General features: G+C 47.1%; 1 protein-coding gene across 1 annotated transcript; it reads right to left on the bottom strand.

Annotated features, from left to right (window-relative positions):
- Window positions 1–656: 656 nt before the first annotated feature.
- On the bottom strand, window positions 657–9,472 carry LOC130106904 (troponin T, cardiac muscle isoforms-like). The gene is made up of 10 exons (XM_056273216.1): window positions 9,450–9,472; window positions 9,289–9,310; window positions 9,135–9,198; window positions 8,920–9,036; window positions 8,126–8,203; window positions 7,699–7,800; window positions 7,500–7,612; window positions 5,477–5,567; window positions 5,038–5,078; window positions 657–1,195 (listed from the first exon to the last, which is right to left on the bottom strand). The coding sequence occupies exons 4-10, from the start codon at window positions 9,016–9,018 to the stop codon at window positions 1,156–1,158; spliced, it is 564 nt and encodes a 187-aa protein (XP_056129191.1). The 5' UTR covers window positions 9,019–9,036; window positions 9,135–9,198; window positions 9,289–9,310; window positions 9,450–9,472; the 3' UTR covers window positions 657–1,155.
- Window positions 9,473–10,368: the final 896 nt, after the last annotated feature.

Here is a 10,368-nt window from a genome sequence, read left to right as displayed (position 1 = left end):
TCCCACCCGATTAACCCAATGGCATATGGCCGGAACTCTTGTCGAATAACTCCCCTGGCTCACGTTTCCACAGGAAGGAGATAGTCGTTACACCAGCTTCCTTCAAACTCGTGCCGGCTGCTCTCGCTATTTCACACGCTGAAGCCTCGCGTGGATCGCATCACCTTCAGGCCGCGAAGGAGACGTAGGAAGAATGCTTTCAGTTGCAGGCTCCCGGGTGGGCCCGAGGGGTCGCTGGAGAACGACGAGTCCTCGAACACTACACTGATCTACACCCACTATCCCTCGGGTAAGGGTGGCCTAATGAAGGCCTTACCCCGTGGACGCTCTGGCCGGGACCGGTTACGGCGAGTCTGGGATACGAACCTCCCAGCCACACGATGAGCGGACTGCAGGAACAGCGGTTTAGTCCACTCGGCCACCAGAGCGGCCTAAGTTCTCACGTATTTTAAGGGCTGGGCAACCGGTGAACCAAAAGACCAAGAAACTGTACTTTTATATTTTCAGACATTTAATTTTAGGTAAAACATGTAGCTCAGAAGCCCTGGGTTGTTTTGTGGTCTGATCGCAGAATGGTGGACACAGGAACCAGCCGTAGTTCAGACTCGAACAGTTTTATTTTTCATCATAACAAAAAAAAAATGATGGGAGTCACATGGTGTGTTGCATCAAAATGTTACTGGCTGACATTGTTCAGAGAAACGCATCTGTCAGTAAACATGGTATCCAGTTGAACCGATTCCACCTTCTTTGACTGTCTTACCTGCATTGAGCATGCGTCAAGACATGTTGACATTGTTGTCAAATTATTTCTCCTTCCAAACAGCAAAGCCATCATAATGAAGTACACACCACGAGTTTACAATCAAGACACGCACACTTCAAAAACGGTTACACACTGTTGCATGCTGTTATCAGAAAACCCTAACCGCACCGCTACATCTCTAGAGTAAAATCCACATGCACATCGCTGGACACCTTTTTCAAGACAACCCCATGAATCTTCAAAATTTGTTCTTTTATTTTCTTTTTAGCCACGGCAGTCTGAGGCTCAAGTATTTTATCTGGGAACAAAGTGGCTCGTTGGTATGTACGCAAGGATTTCCGCCACTCGGGGAAGATGTGAAGTCACGGTCTTCAGGTCGCTGTGCGAGGCTACTTCCTCAGGCCGCGCTTGCTCCTACTGCCCTTAGAACTGAGAAGAGAGCAGAGAGGTGAGCAGAGCTGCAATATGCCACCAATGGGGGGAAGAAAGACCCCCAACGCCCAGTGTTTTATTACATGCAGCCTGACCCAGACCCCTGCAGAGTGCCCCCTATTATGTCCCACGTAAATGTCTGAGCTCTGTGACAGCGGCGATGCAATCCTCATTGCTAAGTGGTACAACTTTTGAAATGATATCGTCATCGCCTTTACTGTAAGTCATTCTGACCATGGTGTTAATCACACGCATCCAAGAGGACTAAATTCTACCTGCAAATATTCCAGTCGTGAAAACATTTGTCAAGTCAAGGCAAGTAGGTTTTATTTGTCCCCAGAGGGGCAATTGTTGTGTAGCAGAGGCAACATTTAAACAAACAAACACGCAAGACGAATAAATCTATCATGTCGTGAGGAGAATAAAGCCAATGAAAAGCAATAAAAAGTGTTGATAGTGTTTATCAAGGTGGAGCTGGTATCGCCTCTTACTATTGGAGTTTAGCAGTGAAACGGCTGAGGGAATGGAGGAGTGTTTGTATCTATTGGTTTTTGACTCCTGGGTATTTGAAGCGGGAACCAGAAGGCAAGGTCTGAGACTCTAGGTGCAGGGGGTGGGTGCTGTCAGACAGGATGGATTCTGCTTTCCTTAACATCCACTTGTTATATAAATCAGACAGACTTTTTCTGTCGGGTAGCCGTGGTGCTACTGCAGACCTTGATCACCTTCGTTAGTGCATTTTTCTGTTTAAGGTTGAGAGAGAGATATACCAGCCGATAAAAGAAAACGTAATAACCGACCCGAACTTGGCCAGCTTCCACAGACATTTTGCATTGCAAATTGATATTACAGTCAAAGTTCAGCTTGATATCAATTATAGTGCCCAAGTACTTGCATGACTCAACAATTTCAACCTCCTGACCAATAATCTTGGTGTTGACCAGTGTGACGGCTGCGCTCGCAGCCACACATTTGCAGTTTATTTTGTTTTGATTTTGGGTTGCTGAGTTACCAGTGCTGGGGGTGCCGCTGCTGGTTGTCACTGCTGGAGGACATCTCGTCAGGCCTGAGCAGAAGAGGCACTCCACCGAGCAGAGCTGTTAAATACAGGGCGGCCAATTGGGCTCGACCAACTACCCGCCATGTCATGGCGGGGGGTGTTATTCTTAATTTAGATAATGTTTGTTTCTTTGGCATATGTTAGGGTTTGGTTTGAGTACTATTCAAATGGTTAATGTATTGAAGAATTGTCCTGTTTTTTGTTCTTTGTAGTTTGGTTGTTGTCTGTGTGTTACCCCTTTTCTTTCAAAATGGTCTGACCAGCCAGTATATAAGTTCCCCCCTGTGTTCAGTTTGTGAGGTCAGTTTGGTATGTTGAGTTTATGTTCAGTTTCTCATGTTCAGTTTCTTCCTTTGGCACAATATGAGTCAAGTTCCGTTTAGTTGACCTCCTTTATGGGCCCAGAGCTTTTTGTTATCACAGGGGAATGGTTTTGGGTAAATAAAAGCTTATTTTTTTGAAAAAACGACCCGTGATTCCTCTTGCCTACCAGCTTGGGCCCCTTACAACCAGGTTGGAGGGATGACATCTAAAGTCAATACACATGTCTTTGGTTCTTAGTCACATTTAATCCCAAGAAGGCTTCCTGACACCATTTGGAGAAACAGTCTAATGATATAGTATTTGCAACTGTGACCTTGAAATCCCAGGCCATTACAGTACAACACAACATTTCTGCAAACTCTTGTGCAGATATTATTCTACTTTGGTGGATTTATGTCCCACAAAATACATACAAAACCCCAGGTGACCCCACTAGCCGAGTTCATTCGGTCGCCTTTACTGTCATCAAAACACTATATCAACCCAGATACTATATCAAGCCAGGCACCCTAGTCAGAGATTCACCTGGAAAGGTAGCATGATCCTGAGCCATTAGCTGGAATGGCAATCCTTTACCAGTCACATGTTCTTTAGTGATCATTACTTATTAACTGTTGTTTAAAACGGTGATCAAACGCAATTACACTCCGAGGAATTTGATTTCTTGTTTCTTTACAGACCCGTCGCCCTACAGTTGTGTACTATAAGTCCGTGTTGTTTTCATTCAATACGCTGGTAGACCATTAATCCCAGAAGTCTTGGGGTTTAGATAAAAAGACATCGCCAAAGAAAAGATTAATTTCATGCAGTCTGCAGACGCCGGCTCGAACATGCCAAGTAGCACAGCGTCTACCCTGCAGGGCATAGCTATAGTCTGTATATTTCCACTTTAGTTATGTTCACACACCTCATGGTCATGTAGTCCTTTTTTCCCCCCTTTTTAGTCTTGGTGGTATTAGGAACATTTGTGTAAAAAGTAATTTGCCATGACCGGTTCTATGTCTGCAACAGCAAGCCCGTTTTAGCTAGCTGTAGCTAGCTGTGAGTGCTCGAATGGCACCGTTGTCCTGGAGGAGTTGGACAGCTAATGGAAGCTTTTATTAGCTGTTCACAATGGAGAGAGGATTTGCTATCAAATACTATCCGAGTATGATTATGCTGCCATTTTTAATTTGTTTCCTAGGTGCCCTTCTCCAAGCCATATTCTGTTTTACAGCATGGTTTTAACAGTACGCAGGGTTTTCATCGATCATAGTTGCATAGACATAGTTGTCAACTTGCAGTAGATTGCATTAATGTAATATAATATATTTTACTGTAATATAACTGATATTGCATTAGAGCTCTATAAACCAATGCATTTCATAGATTTACTGTAAGGGACACTTTTACATTTATAGTTTAGGGGAAGGATTAGAAAAGCAGACTATTTATGTGTGCTTGAAATACCGATTAATCCACATGTGTATTTGAAGACATTATGACTCATGCTTAATACACTATGGCATTATAGTTCTTGCTAAATCATGTAGGCATGTTGATATAAAGGGTTTTCGTATGAGATTTATTTAGGAAAAAAAAGCCCTGTACTAACCTTTGTAATTCAGCCTGCAGAAGGTAGCGATCTGGCGGTATGGCTGGCGTTATTGGGATGCCAATAGGCAGTGTTCACTTGTTTACTGAGAGCTGCATAACCAGCAATTACATCAGACAGAAGTTTAAGTGTTCCTCAGCTGTCGTGCCCCCGTCATAGCCTGTCTCTCCCCCCAGTCTGCGGACATGCTGGTGCATTTGTCTAGCAGATGCCTCGACTTGCCCTTTGCTAAGACACCTTTCTTACCGTCTCCTTTTGTTTTCCCAATCCACTTTGGCTGCAGTATACTTAGGACCTATCCCTGCTATGGGGCAGTTGGCTCCAGCAACTGTCACTGAAGCCTGTCTGAACAACTGGGACCCGTGTTGGTGGAGATGGCGGCGGTGGGTGAGGGGATGAAGTGGGGGGGGGGGGGTGAAACAGGAGGAGGTGGAAACTTGATGAGGTCACACGGTGGACCTCAGGTTTATCTATCTTGGCAGGGGATTACTGTTGTCTGCCGCGGGGTCAGAGGAAAACTAGGACGGACAGCTACAGTGTACTTTCACACACCCAGTATGATTCAAATTATCATATAAATATGAGCAATAATCATAATTACATCCATCACATGATGAAGATGATGATGCGGTTGATAACGTTGATGATGTTTGCTATTGTAAATACCAGTTAGTGATATTATTATGGAAATTATGATCACTATTATCGTTATTATAATTATAATACGTGTTCTTTAATCTCAGTGTTGTTACACAGTTTCTGCGTTGGTTAACAAAGCGTTGTGTCAAAATATCAAAGCTGATTTGTGGTGATTTTGGTACCATAGTGATACCACTGTACAGTCAGGTGGGACAGACTTACCTTTTCTGGTGATCACTGACTCGGTTTCTCAGCACAGTGACCTGTGGAGAGAAAGGTGATGGGAGGCAAAACGACGACATGTTGATGTGTCAAAATTGGACTAATGACTGATCCCCTTTCATTATTCTCCTGTCAGATCAGCTGTTTGAAGTGCGAATTAATGCTCTGAGAGATCCAAAGAAACTTGGCAAGAAAGTAAGCAGGTAGATCTTTTGCATGTGTGTGTGTGTGTACATGCATACATGAGGGTGCATGTTTGTTTGCCTATGTTGCTGTCGACTCCATTAGAGCTGAAAGTTTGCCAGAAACCTCTCCATAAGTCTACAGGTCATGGTGTGTCAGCACTTTAAACATAATTACCTTGGCCTGCGTTCCAGTACCTGTTTCTTAGCATGCACAGCTAGGAAGAGAGAGGGAACTCTGATGTGCAGTGGCTTACCTCATACCTCTGCCTCATGTGTTTATACTGCAGTTCAAATTTCTCTGCCTCTAGTTGTTGCATCCACTGCCACATTTCATTTGCCTTTTCCCTGTGGGGAACATGAAATGAGCCGGTTAGGGAAAGTTACGGGTGGCTACTACTGGATACAGTCTAAAATCCACACCGAAAAATATCTCGTATTTAGTAAGTTTTATGATAGAGAAGCTATGCATGGATATATACTGTACTAGTTTCCCCCCCCCCCTTTTCCTCCCTAATTGTACTTGGCCAATTACCCCACCCTTCTCAGCCATCCCAGTCGCTGCTCCACCCCCTCTACCGATCCGGGGAGGGCTGCAGACTACCACATGCCTCCTCCGATACACGTGGAGTCGCCAGCCGCTTCTTTTCACCTGACAGTGAGGAGTTTCACCAGGGGGATGTAGCACATGGGAGGATCCTGCTACCCCCCCCCCAGTCCCCCTCCCCCGAACAGGCGTCCGGCCGACCAGAGGAGGCGCTAGTGCAGCGACCAGGACACATACCCACATCCGGCTTCCCACCCGCAGACACGGCCAATTGTGTCTGTAGGGACGCCCGACCAAGCCGGAGGTAACACGGGGATTCGAACCGGCGATCCCCGTGTTGGTAGGCAACGGAATAGACCGCTATATGCTACCCGGATGGCCATACTGTACTAGTTTTGTAGTGAAACATGTTTCAAACCGTCCAGCTGTAACTTCCCAGCAAACAGCAAAATGTCCCCAGCACGTCCCCTAAAGGTCCTCTCCGAACGTGTGATAAATGTCATTGTGAAGGGTTTTCATTACATCAGCGTCCCCGTGATGAATGTCTCCACTCAAAGAATGTCCCACAACATCCCCGGGACATCACGGGGACGTCTAAAGGACTTTCCCCTAACGTCCCTGTAATGTCCGTGGGACGTTGCAGGGATGTCCCGCAGTAACATCCCCGGGACGTCAGGAGAACGTTTAGAAGACTTTCCCCTAATGTCCTTGTAATGTCCACGGGACGTCACGGGGACGGACCTTACCCTAATGTCCCTGTAATGTCCGCGGGACGTTGCAGGGACGTCCCGCAGTAACATCCCCGGGACGCCAGGAGAACGTTTAGAAGACTTTTCCCCTAATGTCCCTGTAATGTCCACGGGACGTCACGGGGACGGACCTTACCCTAATGTTCCTGTAATGTCCTCGGGACGTCACGGGGACGGACCTTACCCTAATGTTCCTGTAATGTCCACGGGACATCACGGGGACGGACCTTACCCTAATGTTCCTGTAATGTCCTCGGGACATCATGGGGACGGACCTTACCCTAATGTTCCTGTAATGTCCACGGGACATCACGGGGACGGACCTTACCCTAATGTCCCTGTAATGTCCGCGGGACGTTGCAGGGACGTCCCGCAGTAACATCCCCGGGACGCCAGGAGAACGTTTAGAAGACTTTTCCCCTAATGTCCCTGTAATGTCCACGGGACGTCACGGGGACGGACCTTACCCTAATGTTCCTGTAATGTCCACGGGACATCACGGGGACGGACCTTACCCTAATGTTCCTGTAATGTCCTCGGGACATCACGGGGACGGACCTTACCCTAATGTTCCTGTAATGTCCACGGGACGTCACGGGGACGGACCTTACCCTAATGTCCCTGTAATGTCCGCGGGACGTCACGGGGACGGACCTTACCCTAATGTTCCTGTAATGTCCTCGGGACATCACGGGGATGCCTAGAGGACCTTCCCTCGATGTCCCTGTAATGTCCTCGAGACGTCACGGGGACGGAACTTACCCTAATGTCCCTGTAATGTCCTCGAGACGTCACGGGGACGGACCTTACCCTAATGTCCCTGTAATATCCACGGGACGTTGCAGGGACGCCCCGCAATAACGTCCCCGTGACGTAAGAAAAACCCTACACAATGACATTAACCGGACGTTGGGAGAGGACCTATAGGGGACGTGCCGGGGACGTTTTTGGTTTGCTGGCTTATGGCGGTTGTGTTTTCTCTACCTGAGTTTGTCCTCTCTCAGGTGATCAATGTTCAACTCCTTACGCCGATCACTTAAAATCTTCCTTTTCTTTTCTCGCTCCGTCTGTTTCTTCGTCCCACCCTTGTTCTGCGTCTGTGGCGAGGAATGCGCCATGTGTCAGTCTTACTATAAGAGGTGCGTCACAGTCCATTACTCACCGGTTCTCATAAATTCGTCACCTTGTATCCAGAGAAATTTAAGCTGCTGAGGATCTTCTTCTTTTTGGCGTCGTCGTCCGCCTTCTTCTTGGCCTCTTCCTCTTCTTTCCTTGCTTTCTCTTCCTGGTGGCCAGAACGAGTTTTAATCAATGGTGTGAGTTCGAGTCCTTCAGACAGTATTTCAGAATAATTTGTAGTTTTTTTTTTTTTAAACTGCTTGGATTAGTGATAAAGGGGTCACCACCACTGACAGCCAAGCGGCAATGGGCAGGTGTGAAAGGTCAATGTGGTACACCTTTCTTTCACGTGGTGTCTTACTTTAATGTATGTTGACGCAAACCCCAGTTTCTTGGCGCTACGAGCAGGTTGGGGGAAAAAAAAAACGAGGGGACTGATTTGCAGGTGTGACTCAGCTCTGATTTGCAGCTTGTCATGCCGGTGTACATACAGCTAATTTGGCTTGTCGTTCTTTTTCCCGCTCCGCCCTGATTTTCATCTGCTCAGCTCTCTCCGACCGGCGTTTCTCCTGAACACGGGCCAAGAGGAAAGAAAGAGAATCCTGTGCACATCTGAACATGTCCATGCGTTTATAATACCCCACACCAAAGCCTAACGTTTCATGGTGAACATTATCTTGTCGAGTTTTTCCCACTTTTTCTCTCATATGTACGTACAGCTGTTGCATGTGAGAGAAGCCATCTATTCTAAGCCACCTTTACTTGGGGGTTTTCTCTTTTTTGGGAAAATTTCCCCCTTTCTCCCCAATTGTATCCGGCCAATTACTCCACTTTTCCAAGCTGTCCCTGTCGCTGCTCCACCCCCTCTACCGATCCGGGGAGGGCTGCAGACTACCACATGCCTCCTCCGATACACGTGGAGTCACCAGCCGCTTCTTTTCACCTGATAGTGAGGCGTTTCGCCAGTGGGATGTAGCACGTGGGAGAACCACGCTATTCCCCCTCCTCCCCGAATAGGTGCCCTGTCCAACCAGAGGAGGCGCTAGTGCAGCAACAAGGACACATACCCACATCCGTCTTCCCTCCCGCACACACGGCCAATTGTGCCTGTGGGCACCGACCACGGTGGAAGTAACACAGGGATTCGAACCAGTGATCCCCGTGTTGGTGGGCAATGAAATAGCCCGCCATGCCACCTGGATACCCCCTACTTGGGGTTGTAACTAGAGCAACATATGTGCTATCTAAGCAAAAAGGGGGGTGGGGGTGGGGATATACATCTTACAATACGATCTGTGAGATTAAGGAGCTCCTCTTCCTCCTTCTTGCGGTTCTCGAAGTGAGCTTCTATCAAGCTCTGGAGCTCAGTGAAGTCCTTCTCCATACGCTTACGGTGGATGTCCTGCAGTTTGAGAAAAGAAGAAGAAGAAATGGCCTGTATGTAGTCGCCTTTCTGACTGGAGGTCAGTATAGGTCGGATCTATGGCCAGATGCACTCACATCAAAGTCCACTTTTTCTCCATCTGGGATCTTGGGAGCTGCCAAGCCAGGCACGAAGCCTGGTCTGAGGACAAAATGAGCACGAAAATACTGTAAGAGTTGTAATGGTGGATCTACTTCAGCTTGGAACTAAACTGGATATGCTTTTACCTACTTTAGCTTTGGCTTTGACTCTTCTGCAAAGACCAAAAAACAAAAGAAAAAAGAAAAACAGAATTAGTTAAGAGTTCTATTCCGTCAGATTTACGGAAAAAAACCAAAAGATTTTTCCTTTCACTTTTCACAGATGCTTTCTGTAATTCGTTGTTAAAATACCTCCGTCTTCGTTTTCCTCCTCAGCATCTGTTGGAAGAAGACAATAAAAACGCTGAATGGAGACACCAAATTTCAATTAAAAAAAAAAACTAATATAACCGGTTATTTTCTTGCCCTGTGCGGGATTCGATACGGAGTGTATTGCACCACAAGGCGACATCACCAACCGCTCAGCTAAAGAGTCAGACCCGTTAGCTAGGGGCTAACGTGTCTTATTAGTAGTTTACAGTCGTCACCCTCTCCCGGAAGCGCGCCCTCGCGCTTTGTTATTCCCGCGCTCCGAAGAGACTTCTGAGGATCTGCACACTTCCGGATCCCACCGCTGCCACCAATGTAACCGGTTATCTTCTTGCCCGGTGCGGGATTCGATACCGGGTGTACTGCACCACAAGGCGCACTGAACGCGCTCTGTGCGTGTTTGTGCTTTTGCAGAGGGACGTAGATTTGAGCGCAATATATTGTTGCTGCATTGACATGAAAGACGATAGTTGTCTGTGGTTGTTTGGTTCAGCTCTGTCTGACTTGCCGCTTCCCGAGGAGTAGAGAGATGCGCAGCATCATGGCGAAGCCATTTGATGACTCACACGGTATTTATATGTTGTCCAGAGGGTGGCGGTAGCACCTAAAATCGGTATGCTGTGGTTTGCGGCGCTGTAGTTTGTCGTTATAAGAGTAAGGCTATTTTGTGTGTGCTTCGGCTGTCAGTGTACATTGTTTTTATGGTGTATGGTGTGGCAATTAAATAACATTACTGAATTAAATATTGATTTTATATTTTGGGCGGTTTTTTTGTGCACTGGCGGTTTTTGGACAGCTTTTGGGCTGGAAACGATCAGGTGTATCTGGCAACACTGCGACAGCGACCCTGGAGTTGCGTTTTCAAAAGATTACGGGGGGGGGGCATTGGCCGGGCCTCGCC

Source organism: Lampris incognitus, chromosome 2, assembly GCF_029633865.1.
Source record: "Lampris incognitus isolate fLamInc1 chromosome 2, fLamInc1.hap2, whole genome shotgun sequence".
Taxonomy (NCBI): domain Eukaryota; kingdom Metazoa; phylum Chordata; class Actinopteri; order Lampriformes; family Lampridae; genus Lampris; species Lampris incognitus.
Note: the sequence above shows the minus strand (reverse complement) of the source record. Positions and strands in the feature narration are given on the sequence as shown.